This window comes from Triturus cristatus, chromosome 4_2 (assembly GCF_964204655.1).
Source record: "Triturus cristatus chromosome 4_2, aTriCri1.1, whole genome shotgun sequence".
In the NCBI taxonomy this organism is placed as follows: Eukaryota; Metazoa; Chordata; class Amphibia; order Caudata; family Salamandridae; genus Triturus; species Triturus cristatus.
Genome location: NC_140586.1, coordinates 128,351,705 through 128,377,633, shown reverse-complemented (window position 1 = coordinate 128,377,633; position 25,929 = coordinate 128,351,705). Strand labels below are relative to the sequence as shown.

The 25,929-nt window shown below is 43.5% G+C and overlaps 1 protein-coding gene across 1 annotated transcript in view; it reads right to left on the bottom strand.

Moving 5' to 3' along the window:
• Positions 1-25,929, bottom strand: part of POU6F1 (POU class 6 homeobox 1) — a 212,082-nt gene that overhangs the window by 110,121 nt on the left and 76,032 nt on the right. Inside the window, exon 3 of the mRNA XM_085600779.1 lies at positions 4,439-4,532. Coding sequence (XP_085456905.1) covers positions 4,439-4,492 — 54 coding nt within the window. The 5' untranslated portion in view covers positions 4,493-4,532. The remainder of the gene's footprint in view (positions 1-4,438; positions 4,533-25,929) is intronic.

Below are 25,929 nucleotides of genomic sequence, written 5' to 3'. Positions count from 1 at the left end.
CCCTGCGTATGCTCCGAAAGGTCTTCAGGTGGCTCCAGGAAAACCCCCACCCAAGCCCTAGTCACCAGCTGACTCGACCATGGCAAAGCGCTCTATGCAGAAATCACCACCCATTACATGAAGAGATTTCAGATGATATAGAACTCAGCTGCCAGACTCACCCTCAGCCTCCCAAAACTGACCCACATCATCCCCCAGCTCAGGAACCTCCACTGAGTCCCCATCCAGAAAAGATGCCAATTAAAGCTGCTGATGCATGCTTCTAAGGTCCTCCACGACCAAGGATCAGCATGCATCAACCACAGCCAGAACAACCACCAACCCTCCAGACACCTGCACTCTGCCTCCATCTCCATCACTCACATTCCCTGCATCCATCGAAGCCACAGCAGAGGATGCTCCTTCTCCCACCTCACCGCCAAGTCCTGGAACAACCATCAAACAGCATCCTCTCTCACAGCTCTACAAACCATTGATATATAAAGACTACAGGCAGTGCAGATCCAAGCAGCACAAATGATCAATGACAGCCCCCACTTCAGCTATGCAAAAACACTCTTATACTTTCTTCATTGGCTGCCCATTAAAGGTGAATAGTGTTCAAAGCTTTGTGCATTGCACCCAGATCTCTGTATGTCTTTATTCAGGAAAAGACACATTTCTTATTCTACTGGAAGTAATCTCAGGCCACCTTCTGCAACTCTGTAACAGCCTCCAGCTGTGACAGATCCTATAATGGCGGCCAATTTGTGTGGTCCTGGCTCTCACCATCTTGAATTATTTTCCACTATCCCTCCATACCTTCTCTTACTTATTGCTTTCAGTTGTGCTTTAAAGCCCTATCTTTTCAGCAGCCCGTCTTAACTTCTGCAGTGTAATGTTGACAGCACCTGCAGCATCAAGCTATCTATTGGTCTACGAGCACTCAACAAAAGCTATATAGCATGGCATAATTTCATATACATATAATCATTAAGAAACTGTGATTATATATGTGGCGGATCTGTCCATAATCCTTCAGTTGCATCGAAAATTAAGGTGTTGTTAAGGAGCACACAAGAGGATTTGGATGAATTGCTGTAAGGACATTGGCAAATTGTAAGCATGAGGTAGCCCGAATAACCTCTATGCAACCTGTGCATTTATCAAATCCACAAAACAAGGGTTTCCTCTGGGATAAATTAAAATATTCTAATTTAAACATACTATGATGCTGTCATCATTATTGGTATCCATGCTGTTTCTTTTTCAAAGAATTTCTCCCAAACACTTTTTTGATACCTCACTTTAGTAAGATGAATCCATCCCAATCATTGGAATATCCAAAACATGTGAACAATTTGATCAATTAGCAATAATTTATCAAAATTCATCACAATGCTTTTCAAAAAGTTATACCAAACATAATCATCACCAAACTTAATCTAATGACTTCAGAGTAGAACATAAGCCCTTCAGTTGTTGTATGTTACACATGACTTGTGTCTCACTTAGATTACTCAGGAGATTATTACTTTGATAGGCTCCATATTGCTTTAGAGTGCCTCAATATTTTTTGTATAGAAAAGTCTCTTTGTAACATCAATGATTACACAACTCCTCCTCCACAATACAAATGATGTGTTTTGGCCAATAATTGGTTAGGGCCTCCTCAGGACAACTGGTATCCTTTCTACATTTCTTAGTTAAACTCATAGGGTCGAGTGTCCACATCATGAGTTCATTAAAGGCCATAAAAGCAATGATCTAGTGGCATTTGAGGCACACAACATCAACCAGGAGATGAGCATTGCAGATGTTGGCAAGCACACCACAATCTGCCTATGTTGGGCTTCCTCATGCAGTGAACTGGAATACTAAACTCTGGCATTGGTGAAGGCACAAGCAGAAGGAGGCATGGGCAAAGAGACAAGAAACCTGTATACTTTTCTTGATACTATCAAATCAAAACATGTGGCCATGCCACTTTTATTATAATAAATAATTAGATGTGAGCATATTGATTATTTTGGTGAATTTGACCTCCATTTGGCAAGTACTAGTTTATGATCAAAGCAAACAAACTGTGTAATCTTTGTCTTTAGCTCTAGCAAGCAACACTAGTTTGGATTTTAAATTATAGTATGAAGCAATGCTTTTCCCTGCTGAAAAAAGAAATAGGTGTAAAAAGTTAAAGGGCTTGAAAATAGTATGAGGAGCAATCATATCTTGCACTATGTCATGATTTGCAGATGGCAGAAGATACATTTCTTGAGCACATACTCTGGGTTTCCAGGTCCACTTTGCTACATATGACTGCATCTTGAAATAGGGAATGTGGCAGTTTTTAGAAGGACCAGAGGTAGACTACGTTTTGCACTGAGCCAGAATCAGGAAAGTCAGGTGGGTTCTTCTTACCTAAGACCTCTTGTTGGCCTCCCTAAAATGTAGAATGTGCTAGAGGTCCCTTTGTTGTTGCTTGAGATGTTGAACCTCAAGAGTTTGGGAGTGGTGAAAGATTGGTGAAGGTGACATTGCAATAGTTAAAGACAGCTTTCAAAAGAAGATAATGAAATCTCTCTCATGAACAACACAAAAATATTCCTTAACATGGTCTCTGGCTAAAACCTGCCCAAGACTTTGGTGATTACCTAGGGATACTCCAATTCAAAAATGTAAAATACTGCTGGTGTGTATGTGCCTTCAGCATCTTCTGTTGAGTACGCTGAATGGTCTTCTACAATTTGTTACAAGGTTTTTCAGACTCTCTTGTAGTATATCCTGTAACTTCTACCAAACTTGAGGAAGTTCCTCAATACTAGGGACCATTTAGCCAGTGATGACTGAATACCACTCACTTCAGCAAGAGAGAAGTACAGAAGCTCTCATCTTGTTACGCTGAGTTGCCTTGGCGTAAAAGACCTCTGGAGATCAAATAATTTTCCTAACACAAATATAATAGTTTCTCTAAGTTTTGCATGTACTTAAGGCTTTCTAGATGGAGTATTCCATGGGTCTTTGAAGGCCAACTGCAACTTAGTATTTAGGTTTTAGTGGCTTCTGTCACAAAAGCACTAGCAAAATAGAAAGGATTTAGAGAATGTGCCCTGCATGGGTTCTTGCACAGGGCTATGTTTTTTAGTTAAGGGGGCACTTGCACACCCCTTCCCCAAGTCTTTGGCACTCACATTTAGCAAAACCCACCTCAAGGTAGAAGAGGAGCCTGGCATTTTAATTAAAACAATATGTACATTAAACATTTACACATATTTGCTGAGATTCAAATTCATGGTATCAGAAACACAAATTACTTAATTTAGGATGTCTTCATATGGACTATTTAACAGCATTATATTTATTCCCGCTCAATAATCATTGCTTAGAAGACTTTGGTAGAAGATTTTAGATATGCTTAGCCTTTACCCAATAAGTTTTAAATTAAATGTGTCAACTTATTCTTCTTATAATGATTCAGCGCCATGCCAATGTGTTATCAGCAAGTGGTTAAATTCACAAAGACACTGTTTAGAAGCTTAACCTCTTATTTACCGTCATTCGACAAAATATATCCAACCTAGAAAGAGAGAATACATGTTTTGGTGCTCGTACCTAACAATTGGTTGCCTAGGCAAAAAATGACATAGCCCAGCCTTTCCTATGAGGGATTGAGGGCCATTTACATCACTGAGTCAGAGCCATGCAATTCCTAAGAACGCTTCTCACCAATATGCAAGCGGCTCAGTCACATGAGCAGTTTGAAGGTATACATTAAAGCTTACCCCTAGATCAGCAGATCTGAGAACAAATGTATGGCAGGATTGTTATTAACAATAATGTTTAGAATTTTTATATTTTGTACTAACTTTTGTAGGACTTTTCTAGTATTTGCATTATAATCATGAAGATTTTAATCCATATGTACCGCTAAAATAACTGTCTATTGTGTGTGTGTGTGTGTGTGTGCTACTTTGGGGAGTTCAAAACGGAGTAGGTCTCACTTATTACCAGACAGTTATCTGGCAGGTCTGCAGTCCTAAAAATGCCTCTCTCTCAGGGGTATACAGCCCACAAGGAGAAGTGTGAGATTCCTGTCCATTTTCCCTTTCTTTGCAGACAACTGGTTATAATCGTAACTCTGGCGTCTAAAGAGAAATGAAACCTAGTGTACCTAAAACAGGAGCGGTATGGTACAATATGATGCAGCTTGGCATCTTAAGTCTGGTGGATGTTAAGCAAGTCTTGAACACGTAGCCTAAGCTAAGGAGTATTGCTGTACAGTCTAAACAGTATAATATTTAAATCTTTTCAGTTTAAGATGAGATCTACTAACAGTTCTAACATGTTCTTCCTGCTGGTCAAAGCCTTATTAAGGCTCACCACAACAATGAATAGTCACAACTCTGAGCAAGCAAACAATGTTCAGGTACTGTTATTTAAATTATTAATTAATCATTCATACCTGCTCGTTGACTGTAAGTGCAGCCTCTTGATGAGGCACAGATCCAGGATCCATGGTTCGTCAGTACGGCAGCTCTCCTCAACCTTCTTGCATACTGTAAGTGATGCAACTTATATTAAATTGTATGAACCGCCATCAGTAACATAACACATATTAATTATATCAAAAGAGGCAACTAATTTAAATAACTTCCTATGATCATCAACTTCACATCTTAAAACACATCAATAGTAAGTTCTTGAGCTCCCCAATAAAAGACATATTATCAAGATTATTTGTTAAAACAGTTGAACTTTACTTAAGAGAGTACCTGAATTACTTCTGGATGGCTAGCATCTCAACTTTACCAACTTATAGGAAATGTAGGTATATTGTGCGATAAGAGGGTGACTGCGTAGGAGGCAGCTTTACATTATTTACATTTTAACAAAAGGCCATGGTGGAATTCCAGTTATGTCTACTTTGAACATAGCTTCCACTAACTCCCAACTAAACAGAGAATCAGACTTAAGATTCTAACCATGATTTGCAGAGCGATCCATGACACAGGCTCAAGCCACAATCTCCATCACTATATACTTTCCCTGTTGTGTAGCTCCCACCTATCTTTTTGCCAATGATACCAACATGTCCTAAGCCTCAGCTCCATACTGAAGGGTGAACTCATCTTGATCATTTACAATCTCCCCACCTGCATTTTGCTCTCTAAAGAAAGCTAACAATGGCATCTACCTCCTCCTTCTCCATGGACCCCCAAAATACGTGTTCAAAACCCTTAAGAAAGTAATCAACTTTGCCACATGGACCCTATTGAACCTTCGATCGGTGCAAAACCACCCCATTTTCAAATTTCAGTCCATTGTCTTCAAGCAAGTACATGGGCTGACCCTCATTTACTCATTAAATTCATAACCCTATACACACTGAGCAGACACTTAATTTCTTTGAAACTATTTTACATCTCTGCCCCAAATACCACTACATCTTCATTTTATTTTTTTCTTGCTTCTTGCACCCATTTGTTCAAACACTCAATCGTAGGGACGTATCTCAATTGTGACCTCCAAAACTGCCCTCAAGCATCACCACCTCTGACAGCTGAACCAGTGTCACAAGATCATTGAAGCAGACAATGGCCCATTTCAATACCAATCTTCTTAATTGTTGCCCTCTGCCTCCACGTCCGTTTGATGCAGACAAACTTAACATTCGTTTTGGTCTTTCAGTTCTTTATTTCTTAATTCTATTATTATTTACATGAGTTTTCACATCAACCATCTCCCATATTTTTTCTAAGAAATGCCTGACTGCTCTCGCCTCGTACCCATCAGTGAGCCAAGGAAACCATACTGAAACCTTTTGGGTCTGTTGAATGGACTTCTGGGCTTTTAGTAGAGGCCGCAAACCACACTGCCTTCTGAATGTCAATGCCTGAACTGCAAAGAGACCACTGACTGAGTGGTTTGAGGGAAAATGGGCTTCGAAAGGAAGACAGATAAAAAGGAAGCATTACCAGGTTCCACCAAGACGGGCTAAACACACAGATGGATTTGCAGTAAAACTGTATTAGCATTTTTCTCATTCTGAGTCTGATCTACAGACCTGCATAGTGGCAAGACGTCCTTGGCCATAGGGCGCTTTTGAGTCCCCAAACACTGTTTCACAGGTTCATCTTTGGAGGTGGAAAAGCCAACCCTGTAATGGCATACCAAATAGTCACAGTGAGCTGTACCCCATGGGAGGCCGGCTGACTGAATTTCTAATTGTTAATTGAAAATGTAAACTGATATAGGGTCTGCTGAAAGACCAGGCAGCTGCAATGTCGAGTTAGCTTTTGTTCAGGTGAAAAAAACACAATTGCACCTCGGAGAAAAGTGTGTTTGTTTCTAGAGGAAGCTTTGTTCAAAAACGCCAGTCTAGAAAAGGCCTACGCTTAGTCCTGAAGAAAGAGTAATATGCTCTGCAAATGCACGCCTGGATTACACTGGGCCACAAATTGTGATCTCTGCTCCAACCTCAGTTGCTGTGGAAGCTGGAATTAGGAGCTGTGCGGCGTTTATCATACATTTAATTACAGAGCGTGACAAAGTTCACACTCCAGCAATTTTCCCAAGGTACATATAGTAGCAGGTTAAATTTATGGATATGTTTGGGGAAATAAGCCTGGGAAATACTGGAACACTAGATAAACACTTGTTTTCGGGGCCACAGGGTCTTATGTTGTTTAGAGCTGAAAAAAACCTTGCCTGGAGGGGAGAGAACCAGTGCCCCACTTCAGCCATTTTAGGGAACTTGTCTTGGCATTCTTCGCTGCATAAATGGTGTGGATTAATCTTCAAACAATGTTTTCTTGCTCATCCTAACTGTTCCTAAAGGAAGTACCTGTCTATGACGCACGGGCCTCTCATTCACATCTTAGCTCTGGTGACGAGAAAGTGTTGACTCGCGTACTGAGCATAAAACATTTACATTCTTGCTACATTTTAAGGTCCTCACCCCATTTTTTCATGAGCTCATACTCCAGCACCGATGTACTCGCTTTGTTTTACGTTGTCATGTGACTTGAAAGGCTGTATATGAAAACAGTAGTTTTGTGCCATGTTTTTGGTTGCAGGGTACCCTGTGTCGGATTGAATTTGAGATTCATAGTTCATAAATGTCTCTCTGATCAATAAATCCTTTCAGGCTTTCATTGGCATGTGCCCTATGTTTTTTAATAAACCACTTAGTATTGGGTTTACGTGCACAGATTAAATACTGTTCTGGTGTGATCACAGGAAACGGTGGCAAACCTAATTAAATCTCGAAATGCTTCAACCATTACCATAAAAACAAGCATTGGCATAGCCAAAAGGTCTCGCTTTTGGGACCTTCTAAGTTTTAGTTATGCAGCACAATATCCTTGGTGCAACCACATCAACTGTTGCGTGGCTAAACACTTATAAGGTCCCAAAGGCGAGACCTATTGGCTATGCCAATGCTTGGTGTGGTTGTGTGTGTGGTTGTGTGTGAGTGTGGTTGTGTGTGTGTGGGTGCAGTTGTGGGTGCGGGTGTGGTTGAGGGTGTGGATGTGTGGTTGTGTGTGTGTGGTTCTGTGTGTGTGGTTGTGTGTGTGTGGTTGTGTGTGTGGGTGGTTGTGTGTTTGGGTGGTTGTGTGTGTGGTTGTGTGTGGTTGTGTGTGTGGTTGTGTGTGTGGCTGTGTGTGTGTGGTGTGTGTGGTTGTGTGGGTGGTTGTGTGTGTGTGGTGTGTGTGGTTGTGTGTGTGTGGTGTGTGTGGTTGTGTGTGTGGTTGTGTGTGTGGTTGTGTGTGTGTGGTTGTGTGTGTGGTTGTGTGTGTGGTTGTGTGTGTGTGTGTGGTTGTGTGTGTGGTTGTGTGTGTGGTTGTGTGTGTGGTTGTGGTTGCGTGTGGGTGTGGTTGTGGGTGTGGATGTGTGGTTGGGTGTAGTTGGGTGTGGTTGTGTGTATGGTTGTGTGTGTGGTTGTGTGTGTGTGTGGTTGTGTGTGTGGTTGTGTGTGTGTGTTTGTGTATGGTTGTGTGTTTGTGTGTGGTTGTGTGTGTGTGTGGTTGTGTGTATGGTTGTGGTTGTGTGTGGTTGTGTGTGTGTCTGGTTGTGGTTGTGTTTGTGGTTGTGTGTGTGGTTGTGTGTGGTTGTGGTTGTGTGTGTGGATGTGTGGTTGTGTGTGTGTGGTTGTGTGTGTGGTTGTGTGTGTGGTTGTGTGTGTGGTTGTATGTGTGTTTGTGTGTGTGGTTATGGTTGTGTGTAGGTGCGGTTGTGGGTGCGAGTGTGGTTGTGGGTGTGTGTGGATGTGTGGTTGGGTGTGGTTGTGTGTGGTTGTGTGTGTGTGGTTGTGTGTGTGGTTGTATGTGTGGTTGTATGTGTGGTTGTGTGTGTGGTTGTGTGTGGTTGTGTGTGGTTGTGTGTGTGGTTGTGTATGTGGTTGTGTGTGTGTGTGGTTGTGTGTGTGTGGGTGTGGTTGTATGTGTGTGTTTGTGGGTGTGGTTGTGTGTGTGTGGTTGTGTGTGTGGTTGTGTGTGTGGTTGTATGGTAGTGGGTGCGGTTGTGTGTGGTTGTGTGTGTGTGGTTGTGTGTGTGGCTGTGGTTGTGTCTGTGGTTGTGTGTGTGGTTGTGTGTGTGTGGTTGTGTGTGTGTGGTTTTGTGTGTGTGTGGTTGTGTGTGTGTGTGTGGTGTGTGGTTGTGGGTGTGGTTGGGGGTGTGTGTTGTGTGTGGTTATGTGTGTGTGGTTGTGTGTGTGGTTGTGTGTGTGTGGTTGTGTGTGTGGTTGTGTGTGTGGTTGTGTGTGTGTGGTTGTGTGTGTGTGGTTGTGGGTGTGTGTGGTTGTGTGTTGTTGTGTGTGTGTGTGGTTGTATGTGTGGTTGTGTGTGTATGTGGTTGTGTGGTTGTGGTTGTGTGTGGTGTGTGCGGTTGTGTGTGTGGTTGTGGTTGTGTGTGTGGTTGTGTGTGTGACAGTAATACTAAAAGCATATCAAAATAAAGGAACACAAACATCGAGTTTGTGGAAAGAGAAAGCACATTGTAAGTCAAACGGGCGCAGCAAAGCATTAACACAACAACATGTTCTTTAATGTTTGATGTTCTTTGAACGAGAACATCAAAGGGGCGCCGTGAAAGTGATTGCGGCAAAAGTGAAAGTGATCGCGGGCGCTTAATGAGCCATATGGTGCCTCTGCTCCTAAGCGAGCGCCCACGCACATGCACTGTAACTCTAGGCTGGCCATGGTAGCATTTTTTGAGCCCTCACTAAAAGTCTCGCCTGACCAGCGCATGCGCTGGGTCAGACGAGACCTAATGATGATACACTATCTGTGCCTAATCTATATGGTAGTGTGGGAGATGTGCAGCTGCTCCACAAAACTGTAACTTTCAGCCCAATGTTTTACTTGTCTATATTTCACTAACCTTTAGCTGGAGTTGGGAGACAAGGATGTAACCTGCAGGGACAAGGTTATAATAATAATAAATAATAAAAGTATTTATACAGCGCCTAGCGGCGCGTCCCAGCGCTGTGTGAGAGTGACCATAAAGAGGAACATCATCTAATATAGCCACCTGCTATAGCAGCTAGGTTAAGATCTATGCTAACACATACCAAAATAGCCAAGTTTTTAGTCTCCTTCGGAAACACAGTTACGATGGTTCCATCCTCAGATAAAGAGGCGGAGAATTCCAGGCCTTGGCCGCCAGGAAGGCGAAAGAATGGTCACCCGATTTAGCTTTCCTTACCCGTTGGATAAGTGCCTGGTTAGTTTCTGAGGTAAGTGGGTTATGTAGCATTTTATGAGAAACTATAAACATATACTATAAACAATATACATCCTTCCTGCAGTGCTGCCTGCAAGACCAAACGCTACTGTTTGTATTTATGAACCGTGTGCTTAGAGGCGGCCTTCTCTTCCATCAGACTCAGTGACATCCTGGTTTTCCGATTGTCTTCCACAACCCAAAGCAAGTTTGGACTGACCACCTCCTCTCTCATTTGGCTTCATCTCTCCCTCCTTCACTTTTACTGCCTCACACATTTTCTTTTTCCATTGCCCTCTGTGCCCAACTTTCTTCATTTTAATATGTTTAGCTCTCCTTTTTACCATATTGTTTTCCAGCTCCCATGTAAGAAATTAGGTTACTGGTTAAGGGGGGGTGAAACCCTGCTGAAGCAGCAACCACAGTCTCCGTCAGGGTGAAACACAAGCAAACCCCAAATTAACCTGTGCTTAACCCTCTGGTAGCTTGGCACAAAAGCAAGCAGGCTTAACTAGGAGGCAATGTGTAAAGTATGTATGAAGCACTTTAAACAGTAATAAAGTGAAAACACCACACAAAAGAAAAATCGAATACCAAGTTAGAAAAATAGGGTAAAATGTATTCAATTATTTCAAACCAAGGCGACAAAAATCGAATCAGTCAAAGTTTCCAGATAAAATAGTGCCTAGACGCACACAGTGCCAACAGTTATGTTATGTTAGATGGATTTGTAAAGCGCATGTACATCAAGCGGTTTCTTGGCGCTAAGTAACAGGACCATGACCTACTGCTCGCCCTTTCAATCATATGCTTGTTTGAAGAGCCATGTTTTCAAGAGTTGTCTAAATTAAATGTAGCAAGGAGTCATCCTGATGTCAAGTGAAATGGAGTAACAGAAACGGGGGGCTAGTACGGAAACTATGGAACCACCAAGTCTCTTCTTCTTAAAGGAGGAAATGGTGAGAAGATTCAGGTGAGTAGATTTCAGGTTAAGAGTGGGTGTGTACTTTTGGATGCGAGAAGAGATAAACGCTGGACTGTTACCATAGAGAGATTTAAAAATAAAATGATGCATCCAGTTTTGAATGCAGTTCGCTGCTTTATTGGTAGCCAACGTTGTTTCCTCATCAGGGGTGTGATGTAGCACTTCTTTGGTTGTCGGTAGATTCATCTGGCTGCCTGATTTTGTGCAGTTGTAATATCCGGTTGAGGCTTTCGGGTAAACCTAGTTAGAGTGAGTTTGTCTAGTCTATCCATGAGATGACTATTGCAATGACCCGGATAAGAGATTCAATGGTCAAAAATGTACCATGTCACTTTGGATTCTGGTGAGTTGTTGATAGTAAAAAGCAGTTGCATAGTTGTATATTCTCACCTTCATTTTTGCCAGGGAGTATACCATGAGACATATACATATTAAACAGGTAGAGGGACAAAGAGGACCCTTGGGGTACACCACAGGTAAGCTGGACCTTGGAGGAGCCAAAAGGGGATAAGCAGACCTACTGAGAGCGGTCCTTCCAAAAGGAAACAATCCAATCAAGCGCCAGGCCCCGTAGACCTGTGGCTCCGACGCAATCCACTACAAGTTCATGACTGACTGTGTTGAATGCGGCAGAGAGATTAAGGAGCACCAGTGCCTGAGTGGTGCCCTATCAGCTTCTTCCCTCATATTAGTAACAACTGAGAGGATGTCTGCTTTGGTAAAATGGGCTCACCGAAAGCCAGCTTAATGGAGGGTCAAGAACGTGGGTTTCCTCAAGGAAGGAGCATAAACATCTAGCAGCATGTGCTTCCAAAGATTTTGCTAAATAAGGAAGTAGAAAAATAGGGCATTAGTTCTCCAGAATATATGGATAACCCCCGGATGTTTAAATAGCGAGACCACTATCGTCTCCTTAAAAGAGCTAGGTACCAAATCTTGGCTCAGAGAATCACTGAGGAGGGATAGAGCAGGGTCCGGGAAGAGAGAGAAAACTTCTTTTAGCACCCTCGAAGGGCAAGTGTCAGAAGGGGCGCCAAATTTCACTTTTGTCAGCAGGTCCATGAGGTGCACCTTGCTGATAACGGGCTGCTCAGACAGTGTAGGAGGATTCTTATCAATGGTTAGTGTTAACGCAGGGGGGACTTGGAGGGATGCTGTCTTTAATTACTTTGATATTATCAACAAAAAATGAACTAAGTGCATCACAAAAGGATTGGGTAGGTGGAATCATTGCAGTCACTCTGTCCTGGTTTGATAGTTCAGACACAGTTCCCAAAATATCCTTTGACTTATTTGTGGTTATATAATCACGCTGGACAAGGACAAAGTCACACATTCAGGCCGATTGCGATGGAGTGCGGGCCAGATACAGTAACCCAGTTTCGCCTGCTGAACAAGAGTACCTTATATTCTGGTTGCAGAGTGTTGTGAGGTTCTGCGTCGAGGATATGTTACGCAGCTGCAGATCTGAAGAGTTGCAGATGGCGATGAGATGCCTGGCGCGGGAAAGCTTGGAGCATGCGCCATGCCGTATCAACGGGCTGCAACTGTGACATGAAGTCCTGCGATGAAGATGCATCACACAGAGGCAGTTTCAATGAATGGGGGCTACGATGCGAGGCTCTGCTCCAGGGTTGAGTAATGCAGCAGTGGTTCAGATGAGCTATGACTGCGATGTGAAGTCCGGCATCGAATATGCATTGCACAGAGGCAGTTCCGATGAGCGGTGCCTGCGATGTGAGGGTCTGCCATGGGGATGTGTCATGTAGCGGGGGTTCCGAAGGCCTTGCGGGGAGATGCATCACACTGCAAAGCTGAGGTATAGCTGGGGCTTCAGAACAAGAGGTCAGCCAACATTCCTACCTTCTCCCAATTGAAAGTTAGCACTTATTAAATGTAATAAGCTAACCCAATATTATCCTACGGGAGCGGTAGGCCTTGCAGTAATGGATAACGATTTTAAGAGTCTTTCACCACCTCGACAAGTAAAAGTTAAAAGTGCATGTCCAACGTTTTTAAATACACTACACCCTGCCCTCTAGGCTGTTTAGGGCCTATCCTAGGGATGACTTATATATGTTAAAAAGAAAGGTCTAAACCTTCCTCAAAAGGTTTATTTTGCCAGGTCAAAATGGCAGTTTAAGCTGCACCCAGAGGCTGCAATGGCAGGCCTGAAGCCTGTTTAAAAGGCTACTTAAGTGGGTGATTAAAACTAGTGCTGCAGGCCCACTAGTAGCATTTAATGTACATGTCCTGGGTACATGTAGTACCACTTTACTAAGGCCTTATAAGTAAATTAAATGTGCCAATTGTGTGTAAGCCAATTTCACAGTGTTTAAAGTAGACAGCACAAGCACTTTAGCACTGGTTAGCAATGCTAAAATGCCCAGAGTCCGAAAAGCCAACGAAACAAGATCAGAAAACAGGGAGGGTGAAGGCAAAAAGTTTGAGAATGACCCTGCAGAAAGGGCCAAGATCCCTCTACACCCGTTCCTTCTTCCGTGCTTTCCCTGTACACCATCTCAGCCTTTTGACTCTTTTACTTCAATCTCTCTCCCTGTCTGCTTACTACCTTCTCTCTATCTCTCTGCTATTTTTCTTGCCCCATCCTACTTCCTTTCCTCCACTGCTTTCCTTCCCCACCTTCCTTCTGACTCTGCTCCTTTTACCCCACCTTTTCACTCCCTCCATGCTCCTTCATTTCCTCATCCCTCCACTGTCCACATCCCTTCCCTTTTTGCTCCACTTTTCTTTCAACTGACACTTTCTCATCTGTCACTCTACCTGCCCACCTTCAATTCTCATCTCTTTGCCATACTTTTTCCCTTACTCGATAATCTTTGTCCTCTGTTTCCCAACTCACTTACTCTCACTGTGTCTCCTTATCGTATAATTTTGTTCTTTTCTTTTTCAGCCTCATTAATATTTCACTCTGCTTACTCTACTCCCTACTGAGTCAAAAAGCCACCACAGCTAGGCCCAATCTCTACCCACCTTTTATCCTGTACTGCTCTCCATTTCTTTCCCATCTTCTAAACTAAGGAGATTGCTGTCTATGTGGTTTCTGTGCCAAACACATCCAATGAACCACTTCTGCATCAGTGTCCATCTGGGGCATTCACTTCGAGGATGAGTGGTTTAGGCCATTTTCTTGGACATCTTCTCTGTTTGACCCTAAAAACAGCCTAGAGCCATAACTCCTCTCGTTCTCTCTTTCTCCCTACCATCAGTTTCCTTCTCTTGTGACTACCTATCATGTGTCTGATTTAAGTATATTTATTTTCCAGTAGGACAACCATCTACCACCTTCCCCTTTCCTAGGGATGGCCTTCTATCTTTCCCTTTTAAACTGCCTCTGAAAGATGGATCACCCCTCAGGTCTTTTCAATTCATGGAAAAGTAACAGGCTGCAGTCAAGGGTGAGACTCCCTAAGTCATTTAAAAACCTTGAGCTGAAAAAACTAAAACGTTTATATTTTCCAGACATATGCATTTGACATGCGGTAGGCTTCAACTTATATTTCCAACAAGGAGTTGTTTTCTACCTAACAATAAATTGCCCTGGTTTCTGTACAGTGCTGTCTGCGGAGAGGGCGTTTTCTTCCTCCAGAGGTTAAAACGGCCACATATAGTAGTATATGTCAGTTAACACTCCTCTCAGCATAAACATACTGCATCTCTTCAGGACGTATTTCCACTGGCGATGAAAAATCTACTGTTAGCTTGTGTGCTACAGGCTGCGATGGGTCTGTCACTCTTTTTACACAGTGCATGTTTTATGGCAAATAAAATACGAAATTGCCTTCATAAAAAGGAATGTTGACAAAGGTTTGTGAATAGTGTTTGTTCAGACTAATTTGATCTGGCGGCTCTTGTTCAGAAACGCAGGACTCGTGAATTTACATTTCTGTTTATATATATATATATTTCATACGACATAGAATAAAATAAACATATCTGATTAAAAGACCTTATTTTAACAAATAGATAAAATAGGTTCATTTGGTTTATGTGACTGCCTTTCACAGGGGCACCCTACAAAGCCACTCACACAACAAACCGTGGGTCTCTCCTGGCATTCATAATGTCAAAAACTGGGGCAAGGGCGAGATAGGCCCAGATGTCTGGCTTCTGTTGCCCTATACTAGAATCCCACTCCAGACCAATGCTCGGTTAAACTGCTGGAAGGCCTCCCTGCTGAGCACAGTGATGGCAGTGGTCAGTACCAAGGAAGAAAAGCGTCTAGTGCCTAATCCTGACGAACATTATGCAGTACCATATAAATCCTGCGGCCCTCCTTCATCTTACTGAGAGAACTGGACGCTTATACAGAAGAGTGACATCGACTGGAGGTTTTATGTAAAAGTAAAGTGCCAGACCACCGTGGCACTTCGATGATTTTTCACACTCAGCCAGCAGAATGTGTACACCCGTCTCTCTGGGCCCAATACAATAAAAGATTTAGCCTCCCAGCTCCTCGCAGGGACGGTTTTGGTTTGAGGATTGTACACACACGAGTAAACTATTTCTTGACATCTAAGGGGTCTGCAGTCATCAAGCTGGTCGTAAAACCTTGTGTTCCTTTAACCATGCCCTGAATGGAACGTAGTTATCTCATGGAGTGTGAGGATCTTCTTTAGTCTTCTTAGGTGCAGCGATTCCCATTGGGCGTAGCTGGGAACCCTTAGCTCCACCACTAACCGGTGTGCGCGGGTTCCGCGAGCAATCTTATGAGCCTCCTGGCGCATGATGAGGTCAGCGGCAGGCAGGTAGCAGTCTAGGGGCTCTAGTCCTCCCCCCGTTAGTCCGGGCAAGTTGCTGGTGGTGCCGGTGTGCGCGGGTCCACCACTAACTGTCTAAGGAGGAAGAACCAGATCCTAGGTAGCGCTTGTCTGGTCACTCATCTTAACTTCCCCGATAAAAGTAAGGCCCTGTTCCATTTCAGGTATGCTCTGGACTGGTGACCTAAAGGGCTAGAAACTGGCACCAATGACAAAGTGTTACCTTTTCATGTGCCACGATAGACTATGCACTATGAACCCTCTTGTTGTAGCTAAGGCCCACAGCCAGTTAGAAGGCCAGCAGCATGCCTCAGTGAGTCAAATGCTCACCTCTCTCTTGTACTCTGTATGTCATGAATGTGGAATCTGGCGAGGCCAACTCAGCCTTCCATCGGTCAGAGATCTGTAAATTTGGTACCATGGATTAATATTAAAAGTAACACTAACAACTTATGTACAGTGCTCAGAATTGTTGGAAACACTACTCTGTATGAGGCATTATGTGAGAAACACATTGCTAATATTATTATTCAGAGTGCCAGTATATGGACTGAAGCAGATACTGAGACCGAAGTCGTTATGCATCCAGACCAAACTAACAGTGATATTTCTGTGTCGCATCCTGGTTTGCTGATGGTACCTTGAAGCAGCGTCCTGGGATAAGTGTCTGGGAGCTGTTTGGTGGCAGACCCCTCCATTTGATTTCAACAGCTAAAGTTGTAAGTCATGGTTAAAAGCAGTTCCAACAAGATTCTTAAAGCCTTTGCAGAGCAGCTTCAAGAGCCAACTAGGAAACATGGAGGTCACCAATAAACAAGTGTTTGTGGTGCTATGACAACTGCAGTGAGGTTTTTTCTGATTGGGAGACAAAGTGTATCCTTTCATCAGCCAGGTGAACACGGACCCTACACTTTAGTACAGTGGTTTCTAAAGTGGGTGGAAGGAGTCATTGTGTCACAGTGCCTGACAGCAGGTGACCAATAGGGTTTCCCTATCGACTTCCCAATCTAATCTTTTGGCCCTGCACAAAAATCCTACTCAAAATTAGATACAGCACTCTACGTATGTAATATCTTCTCTGCGGAACCATGAGCACTGACTAGGAAGACCATGTTGACCCAAAGTGGGGATGTGGCATTTACTTACGACATACCCTGCAACTGCGAGAGCTGCAAGGTCTTTTACCTTCTACAAGAGAGACGACTATGAAAATCGACTGTGACTACTAGAGGCTGTGCATACAATCTCAGTCTCTGTCAACATTTTCTCAGTCTTCAGCAGTTTCTTCCTCTTATAACTTCTTCACCGCAAGGTGTCCTTGGTTTGATATGAGGACATTGCAACTGAGTGTGGAGATAACTGTATATAAGGTCCAGCTCAATTTATTCAAACTGCCACAAATCATGCACTTCCAGTGATAAACTGATAAAATGATTTTATTCTAGCTCCAGATTCATAAATTTGTACACAACACTTAACCCTATGTTTACCTGGTTGGGTTATAATGTTTGTATCTGATAGTACTATTTTTTTTAATTTTTTTAATTCTTTTTATAATAAAGACTTCGACAACAAGGCATAGTTTCACAGTGATAGTACTATTTTTTATTTAAAAAATGTCTATTAATGTCCAATTAGTTTTTTCTATGTATTTGTAGTATTTGGTAATTGTAGTTTTTATTGACATGTATTTCATAAAGCACTGCTACGTCAAGGAGTATCAGGCCAAATTATAGGGAAAATCACGAACTACATTTGGTACTCAGTCCATTATAGATAAGAACAGTAGATTACTGTCAATAGTTGGGAGGGCAGAAGTAGGGAAAATGAGGGACCAGAGCCCAGGGAGCAGAATGTGATGTCCTCAGGTGGGGGTGATGTAATGTTTCTTGCATCCCTATGCCCCTGCAGGATTAAGCTATGAGCTCGGAGAGAGATACAATGTTGATCCAAGCCCACCTTATGAGATAGAGTTCTGTGTATAAGGCATTAACGTTTTACTCTCTCTTCTCGCTCTGTGAAATTGGTGATGTCCTCACTTGTGTAGGCCTGTTTAGATCAATCCTGGGCAGCGCATGTGCTGCGCTGCGAGGCATGCCGTATATAAGTAAGGACTTGACGCTCCACCCATATTTTTTACTGGCTTGTGTCATTGTCCAATGAAAACTGTGGCTGTTCATTGGTCAATAGGCTTAGCAGTCCCTCGCTAGTACTGCCTTGTTTTGTAAGCACCAATGGCGACACACCCTGTTACATGTGTTGTTACCCGGTAGGCTTTAATTACAGCCTCCGAGCACTATTTTCTCAAATAGCTTTGTCGTGCCTGTTGTTTCAGGCAGGACATGCTCTCTCCTAGCGCTTTATAGCACGGACGCTGAATGCATTTGAAATGCAATAGGTCTCGCATTTGCAAGAGTCTAAGTTATTGGCATTGTAAATGACAATGCCTTTTATTTATCTGTTTTAAAAACACACATAAAATAAGAGGCATAGTCATTTACAATGCCAATAGCTCAAACTCTCGTAAATGCGAGATCTATTGCATTGCAAATGCTTGTTTTGGTAGTGTGCTCAGAACAGGAGAAAAGGACAACTTAAAAGGGATACCGCAGTACAGAAAGAGACCCTTATGAGTGGGAACTGGGTTTTTTTACTTCCAGACATTAGCCTCAATACGCAATCATATAACAGCACCCTGAAAAAGTAGTGAAAAAATTGATGGATATGTAATCCCAACTTCAGCCCCTGTCAGCGCAGCGCTGAAGGTGTTTACTCTAGAGAAGCCATTTGTGTGCACCAAGGCAACCGAAGAATTCCATGGAGGGATCATTATGAGCCCTGGACTGCTATTTTAATATTATTAGTCTACATTTAGTTATCTTGAGTTGTCAAACACGTCACTTGTTGCTTAGCAAAACCCCAAGGGAATTTCCTATATTTTTTTAATGGAGTTGATCGATTCAGATTTTCCTCCTCCTTTTCTCCCTCCTCTCTCTTCTCACTTCCTACTTGCTAGGTGAGGTGGCAGGAGGATGAATTGCATTTTTCAAGACACATAGTGTATACAAGAGAAATGCCTGTTCAATGCTGCAATGATCTCTCCCTCGCACCACTTATCCTTAATAAAACAGAATTAAAGAAATACTACTAAATAATTGTCAATATGAACATTTTCTTCAGGGCGCCTTACAAAACAGCTACTTCTACCCATATAGCATAAATGTTTTAGTCATTGGAATCCCAATGGCATCCTGGAGGTTCACAAATGAGGTTTCCTATGTAATAAGACATTTGACAAGTCCGGCCTGTCCATCCAAGCACTGCCTCTGTGGTTGCTACTGCTGGCGCTACATTTTGGAATGCATAGCCAGCTTCTCAATCATCGACAGCGGCCCTTTGAATTATGGGGATATGGCTTCGAATTCCATGACAAACAATATGTTCTTTGTCCATCTTTATGCATGTGGCCTCTCGCCTGCATTTTCAAGCCACAGTGTGACAAAAATGATAAACAATTATAAAACTAATGACCCACGGCTCCTATGGCGTACAAGTATGGTACATGGACTAGGAAAGTCACAACGGCATTACGAGTATATGTAGTAGTACTCCTGTGTTATGTAGAGTTTGCCACAGAGAGTGCAAAGAAATATATAACACGTAAATGTGGGAATGGATGGAAAATGGGACCTATCCACTAGAAAGTGGGAGGAGAATAGGATAATGAATGAGAGGTACAGGGGCGGGCATGCAAAGACAAAAACACACCTGCAAAAGAGTAAGTTGCAATTCAATGGAGGCTGGAACTAACACTACCACCACAAAGACTGACACATAAATAATAGAACTAGGAGAAAAAGACTGTCTAATAATGTTACACATAGCAGACACCCAAACCAGTCAAATGGTATTGTCTCACATCTAAAACTTCTCTACATTTAAAGGCACCTCACAATGCACTGTATGCTGCAATGATCTCAAAGGACTGGGATCTCATGCTAGAGGCATTCAAAGCCCTCGAACCCGCACACTTCCCTGTAACACACGACACATAGGAGATATCAACCGGACACCGCCCAACGCAGGAAAAGGTCGGACACACAGCGCCATGGCAAATGCAATCTACTCCCCCACATGCAACACCAAGATAACCAAGGCAAAGATACACAGCAGTAACATAATCCGAGAAGAGACAGGTTAAGAGGGCGGGTTGTTAAGTTAACACACTTGTAATTACATCTAGTTATTTTAATGCCTGAATTAAAAGAATATCTTTGAAGTGTGAATACATAGCCAAAACTACACAAGCTCCGTATAGATTACCAGCTGTAAAGTATTGGTACCGAATAAATGCATGACAAACTGTCTTCTAATACAACAATGTACCATATGTGTTCATGACTATACAAGGCTCGACAAAATAAAACTAACAATAAAGTGTGTTTTAAAAAAAAAACACTGCATGCTGCAAAAACACATACTCGTACGTACACACAATACAACTGTAGATGATGTTTACAATGTTCTGCAGCACAAGGGGAAGAGGGCAGAACCGAGGATATGGGCTGTATTTATGGGCTTGCAATTGTGAGGATTATAAGGTGTATATTACTTTCTTCAGGTGCCTGTCTCCCTACCTTTTTTTATTCATATTTCTGCAGAGTGCAGATCTCAATCTGCACTATGCAGAACTACATTTGGGTCATATACACCTAAAATACTCCTGTACAGTTAGTAGTAGTAACTGTTGTTTTGAGTAGTGGGTGTTTCCACCCCTTCATTACGGGGGTAGGGAAATGTGCTCCATCTACACAATGTAAATCGACATCTGCAGTAATTGAATTTCACATAGACCGAGATTTACACGCAGGCTCCTGGGAACAGGTATGATTCTACCTGTAAAACAAACCTCTGTAGATTTACCTTTAGTCATTAGGTCTGGAGTGTTTATAACAATCGCACCAAAGCTAACTGCAAGACATAGATAAATATTGGCACACAAAACAACATATTTTGGAAAACAAACTAGGCAGGCCGAAACTAAAAATTTACTTAACCATAATTAACTCCTTGGCAAGAGAACTTGGCAAAAGACTTACAAGAACAGAATGTGCATCCATCCAACGACTCCCATGCACTGTTCCGTCTGAGGATTGCCATGGGGGCGCATTGGCGGTGCCTATATTTTCGAGACCCTCACTAGTCATCAGTTCCGTGGAACTAAGGGAAGAGAGGGCTCGCTTGCACCCTTCAGGGACTGGCAGATAGTGGGGGGATGGAGACATGGTCTTGGGGTGTCGACCTGGGAATACAGGCCCCGCCCCAACCATGCAGAGGAGATCAAAGGGTGGTAGCTGATCTTGGTGAGACAACTGTGCTGACTCTCAGTGCCGGCGACCCCTTTCAAAATAATGTAGACATTTGGACCCTGCAGCCAGCATTTCACGAGTCATAAATTCCCTAGGGACAAGCTGCGGTGCACCCCTGTACCGTCCTGAAGGTAGCAATAAAAGCAAGATGGGAGACACGTGTAAGTTACAATCCAGTTACCTTCCTGGACAGCACCAATGCACATAAGCTGCACCGGCAACCGGTACCATCTAACAACTTGGTACCTACAGCGTTCATTTTTTTTTTCATGTTGTTGCGGCACAAAGAACTTGCCTCCCTGAGTTATTAGAGGACATACACCAATTTGCTGAATCCCGAAGATGCAAGTCTGAAATTATTACTAGGCTGACTGGTCAATACCTATTGTGGGTGAGTCCCCTCTAATTAAATAAAGTAGGGACAATATACACACACATTGTCCTCTTGATCAAAGTAGCCGAACCATGCTCACATTAACGGTGTAACAGAACACAATCAAGAAAAGTCACAAAAGTCAGGAATACTTTTTTAACTGATACATAAACATTCACCAGGGCCACTACTGACAAAGGAGCTGGGAACTTGTCAAGAAATGTTGTGACTGGATCCTGTCAACATCAAATTCTGAAAGCCAAAACTACAACTACTTTTCTGGAAAACGGTGACTATGGAGGGTGGCAGCCTCTATCTTATATTTGTTGATCTGAAGTCGGCTTTTGATCTTGTCCCTCGGGAGAAACTCTGGAAGGTGCTGAGTGATCTTGGGATTCCTCCCTACCTTCTCAACATCATAGAGAGGCTCCACCTGGGAAATTTTGCCCAAGTACGCTGTGGAAAATACGGGGAACTTACTTCACGTTTCCCTGTATAACTATCTAATCAAAGGGCCTGGAATCCTTAAAGACTGTGATGGCTTCTCAGAGTAGGAATGAAGTGGACTTTAAAATATAAAATTCATCAATATGTATGTTCGAAAGACAGGGAAGCCAGGTTCCTTATAAGACGTAGCCTTGATAAAACAATGGCGGGTGTAGAAGACAAAGTGTTCTAAGGTGGCAACTTCAACCTCGTGTTGGATGCATGCAAGGACAGATAAGGTCGGTCGGAGGGAGGAGCAGCCATCGTCTCATCCACTATAAGGAAGAAAGATTATGAATTGAGTCTACGAGATGCATGGAACTTGAGTCACACAAACAAGAGGGCCTACATGTTCTTTTCCCATGTATACAGAACCCACTACCTCTCCTCAGTCAAAATTGCGGTAATCTCAATCTCCCTCCATGTCTTTATTACACTAGAATTGTACACGGGCGAGTTTGGGGGGGAAGACTTTCCAATATTATGGGCCAAGGACTGTTAGCAGATTTTACTAACAATACAGAGATTTCAAGAGCGATCAAGCCAGTTCTTTGACATAAAGAAAGATGAGGACACCTCCTCCACAACATACTTGGGTTTCTTCAAGTCAGTGGTATAAGGGATAGCGATAACTATGACTGATAACACATCAAAAGAGTCCAGACTACAAGAAACTAAGCCAACAAAAGAGATGAAGGAACTGGAATCACAAGATAAAACAAATCCCACCCGAACACTAAGACATAAGAGCACTGATGTAAACAGACAACTTAACATGCGACGTATCAATACACCGGAGCGCACAAATTAAAACAAACCTTCTACAAAAGGGGCAACAAAGCAGGTACTGTTCTAGATAAAGAGATTACAAATGCAGAAAGTGAAGACACGTGTAGGAAATTTTAAGGCTAAAGAAGGCACTTGAGTGACAACCAAAGCTGGGAATAGGGCTAAGGGAATAATATAAACAATTCAATAGCCGGGAAATGATAATAAAGTAGACATAACTGAATACCTTGGGGCGTGTCACTTACCACACATTCTCCAAAATGAAGCAGAGGAATTGGAAACCCCAATAGAAATGTATGAAGCTCTAAGACCCATTAAAGACATGCAGCTAATTAAAACCCCTGGGTTTCAGAGTTTCTGCATACACTTTTACAAAACACATCTATTCAATCTTTTCCAAAAAGAAGAAGCGTGACTCCCTCAATCATAAAAAATGACACTCATCGCCAAGCCTGGGAAATCCCCAGATGAGAAACATAGCTCTCCTAAATACACATGCCAAATTTACACCAAAATATTAACAAATAGATTAGATACGGGACTGACATATCTAGTAGGCGCAACCGAGTAGGATTTGTCCAAGGAAGGCAAGACTCAGACAATATTCAATTAATCACTCACCAAGCTAAATAGGTCTCAAATAAAAAGATACCACTAACATTAGTGAGTCTGGATGGAGAAAAAGTTAGTTGGCATTTCTTAGAGACAATTTCAAAAACATAGAGACCTCGGCCCAAACATGATCGGTTGATAAAAGAGAGCTACCATGAACTCCTAGCAAAAATCTCAGGTAATGGTAGAAAGTGCAAACAAGTCTACTGAAAGAGAGGCACCAGGCAAGAGAGGCCCCTTTCACTCACTCTCTTTACTCTGATTATAGACTCATCTACTGATCAAATTAGAAGGAGAGGAGAAATAAAAGAAACTTTGGAAGTGTTGAACACAAAATATGCCTGTACACACGCAATGTCAAGATAGCAATAACTGTTCCCATGACATAATTAAACAAAGTTCTGTTTGAATTGGATTAGAATGAATTTAAGAAAGTGTCCAACTACAAAATCAACCGCCAGAAATCCGAGGTATAGCAGTTGCGGAGGACATAAAACAGCAGTGTTGGACTTGGCCCTTTTTGCAGGGTCATCCCTAAACTTTTTGCCTTCCTCCTATATTTTTTCTGACCTGTTGTTGGCTGTTTTATGACTCTGGGCACCTTACCACTGCTGACCAGTGCTAAGGTGCATATTCTCTCCCTATGGTAAAATGTATACATTGATTGGTGTCCATGTTTGGCTTATTTGGTTTACTATCAGCCCCTAGTAAAGTGCACCAGGAGTGCCAGGGCTTGTAAATACAAATGCTGCTGGTGGGCTTGCAGCACTGGTTGTGCCACCCACAGAAGCGGCCTAGTAAAATGTGTCTAAGGTCTGCCACTGCAGACACTTGGGCACAGTCTGGTACTGTCGCGCTGATTGCGCAAGTGCACCCACTTGCCAGTCCCTAAACCTTCCCTTAACTACATATTAGTCACCCCTCTGGTAGGCCCAAGGGCAGGGTGCATTGTAGGCCTAAGGTAGGACATGCCCTGATGTGTGTGGCATGTTCTTGTAGTGAATTACAGCCATTTTCGTTTTTCACTATTGAAGGCTACCTGCTCTCCATAGGCCAGAATGGGCTGCTGGAATTACTACACGCTGTAATCCCAGTGGACTCATAGAGCATGGTAGAAAGTCATCTTTAGTACGCCTGAACTCAGAATAATAAAATACTTCTTTAAGTAAAGTTTATTTTAATATCCTGTGTTTGTAAATACTACTTTTAGAAAGTTAGAATTTACTGACCTGGCCATTTCAGTCCGCCTCTGCTGTGTGTGTGTGTTCTGCCTAGCAACAGTGAAGAGCAGGGCTGGGGAATTCCAGGAGACAGGCTGGCTGCCAGGTGGTGGGTAGAGAGATTACACCAGGATGGGTGGGAGGAGTACACCTTTGACTCTGAATAGACCTGTGCTCTGCCAGCACAAAGCCGGCTCCGCTCCCTGTGGAGCGGCTGATGTCTCTGCCCTGCTGCTGAAAGGAAAGAGCAGAGTCACCACAACAAAGTGCTCCAAAACTGGACTGAGCCAGGCCCAGGGCCCCTGGCGACAAAGAACAAAAGATTTGCCCTTTTAAAAGAAGGAGCCCTGCTCCTAAGAAATCAGATCCTGTTTGCGCCAAGACGAACCTCTGCCTGGAGGAGAAGGACCCGGAGAAGCTGAAGGAGGAATACTATCTCTCTGCCTGACAGACTGGCCTGCAGTGGGTGCCTGTCTGCTGGAAGGAGAGGAAAAGACTTAAGAAAAAGATTCAACTTGTGCTTTTGAAAAACAATCTCCAAGGGCTTGCTTGTGAACTTGCCCCCTGATCTGCGCCCCAGGAACAGTGGGCACTACCTTTCCCCCAGAAGAGGAGAACTGCTGGAAGCGATTCTGTGAAGCTGACCCCCAGAGAACCTGTGTGCCTCTCCCCCGTTCCCAGCACCGCGATATCTGCCACCTGGGGCTACCACGAGCACTGCGAGGACCTGTCTACCTGGTCCAAGCACCGCAAGTGACTGCTCCTCCGAGCCGTAGCTCGCAACACAAGGAAAGGAACCTGAGAGTCCACGCACCGAGCCTTTGCGACCCCGTGCCGCCAAGATCACCGCGAGGACCTGCGACACACTGGTGATCCCCTGGAAAGCCGACCGCGCTGCAACGCGCTAAGAATTGCCCCGGAGCTGCTCTCCCCTCCTCTGAACCCTGTCGTGTGGCTGGGACCCTCCTCGAGTGTGTCACGAAGCACCACCGCCCTCTTACTGTGAAGGACGACAACGTGACGTGGGACATCTCTCCGTGGACCCCCGAGACCGCAGTGAACACCCCCTGTGCGAAGAATAAGGTACTGTGTGCAAGCGCGCTGCTGTACGACCCGCCCGCTGCTTGGTTCGGGCTGTACTAGCACTGTAGAACCACTACGCGATGAACGCGTGCATTGTGAGCCTTTGTACGGCTCGAAATCAGCTGTTCGCACCGTACTGCCTTTGGAGACCCGCTACAGCGCTCACGCGGGAAGCGTGAGCTTTGGCAACCATCGTCCCAGCTGTCCGAAGCGCTCCGGAGAAGTACGAGCCGTACTGCCTTGAAATCCATTTACGGCGCTCACACGGGAAGCGTGAGCTTTGGCGAGGGGCGTCCCGGACGTGTAAGACGCGTACCAACGAAGGTACGGTCCGTACGGTTCACTGCCAGAGTACGCGTGCTTACGCGAGAAGCGTGAGGAACGGCAAGCGTACTCGTGCTCACGCGAGAAGCGTGAGAAACGGCAAGACACCTCTAAAAACTTGTACAAAGCATAACAAAGGCGCTACGAAGCACACAGAACCCCTAGGAAGCCTATTTTAAGTACAATTTTGCCATTGTACCATCTGTGG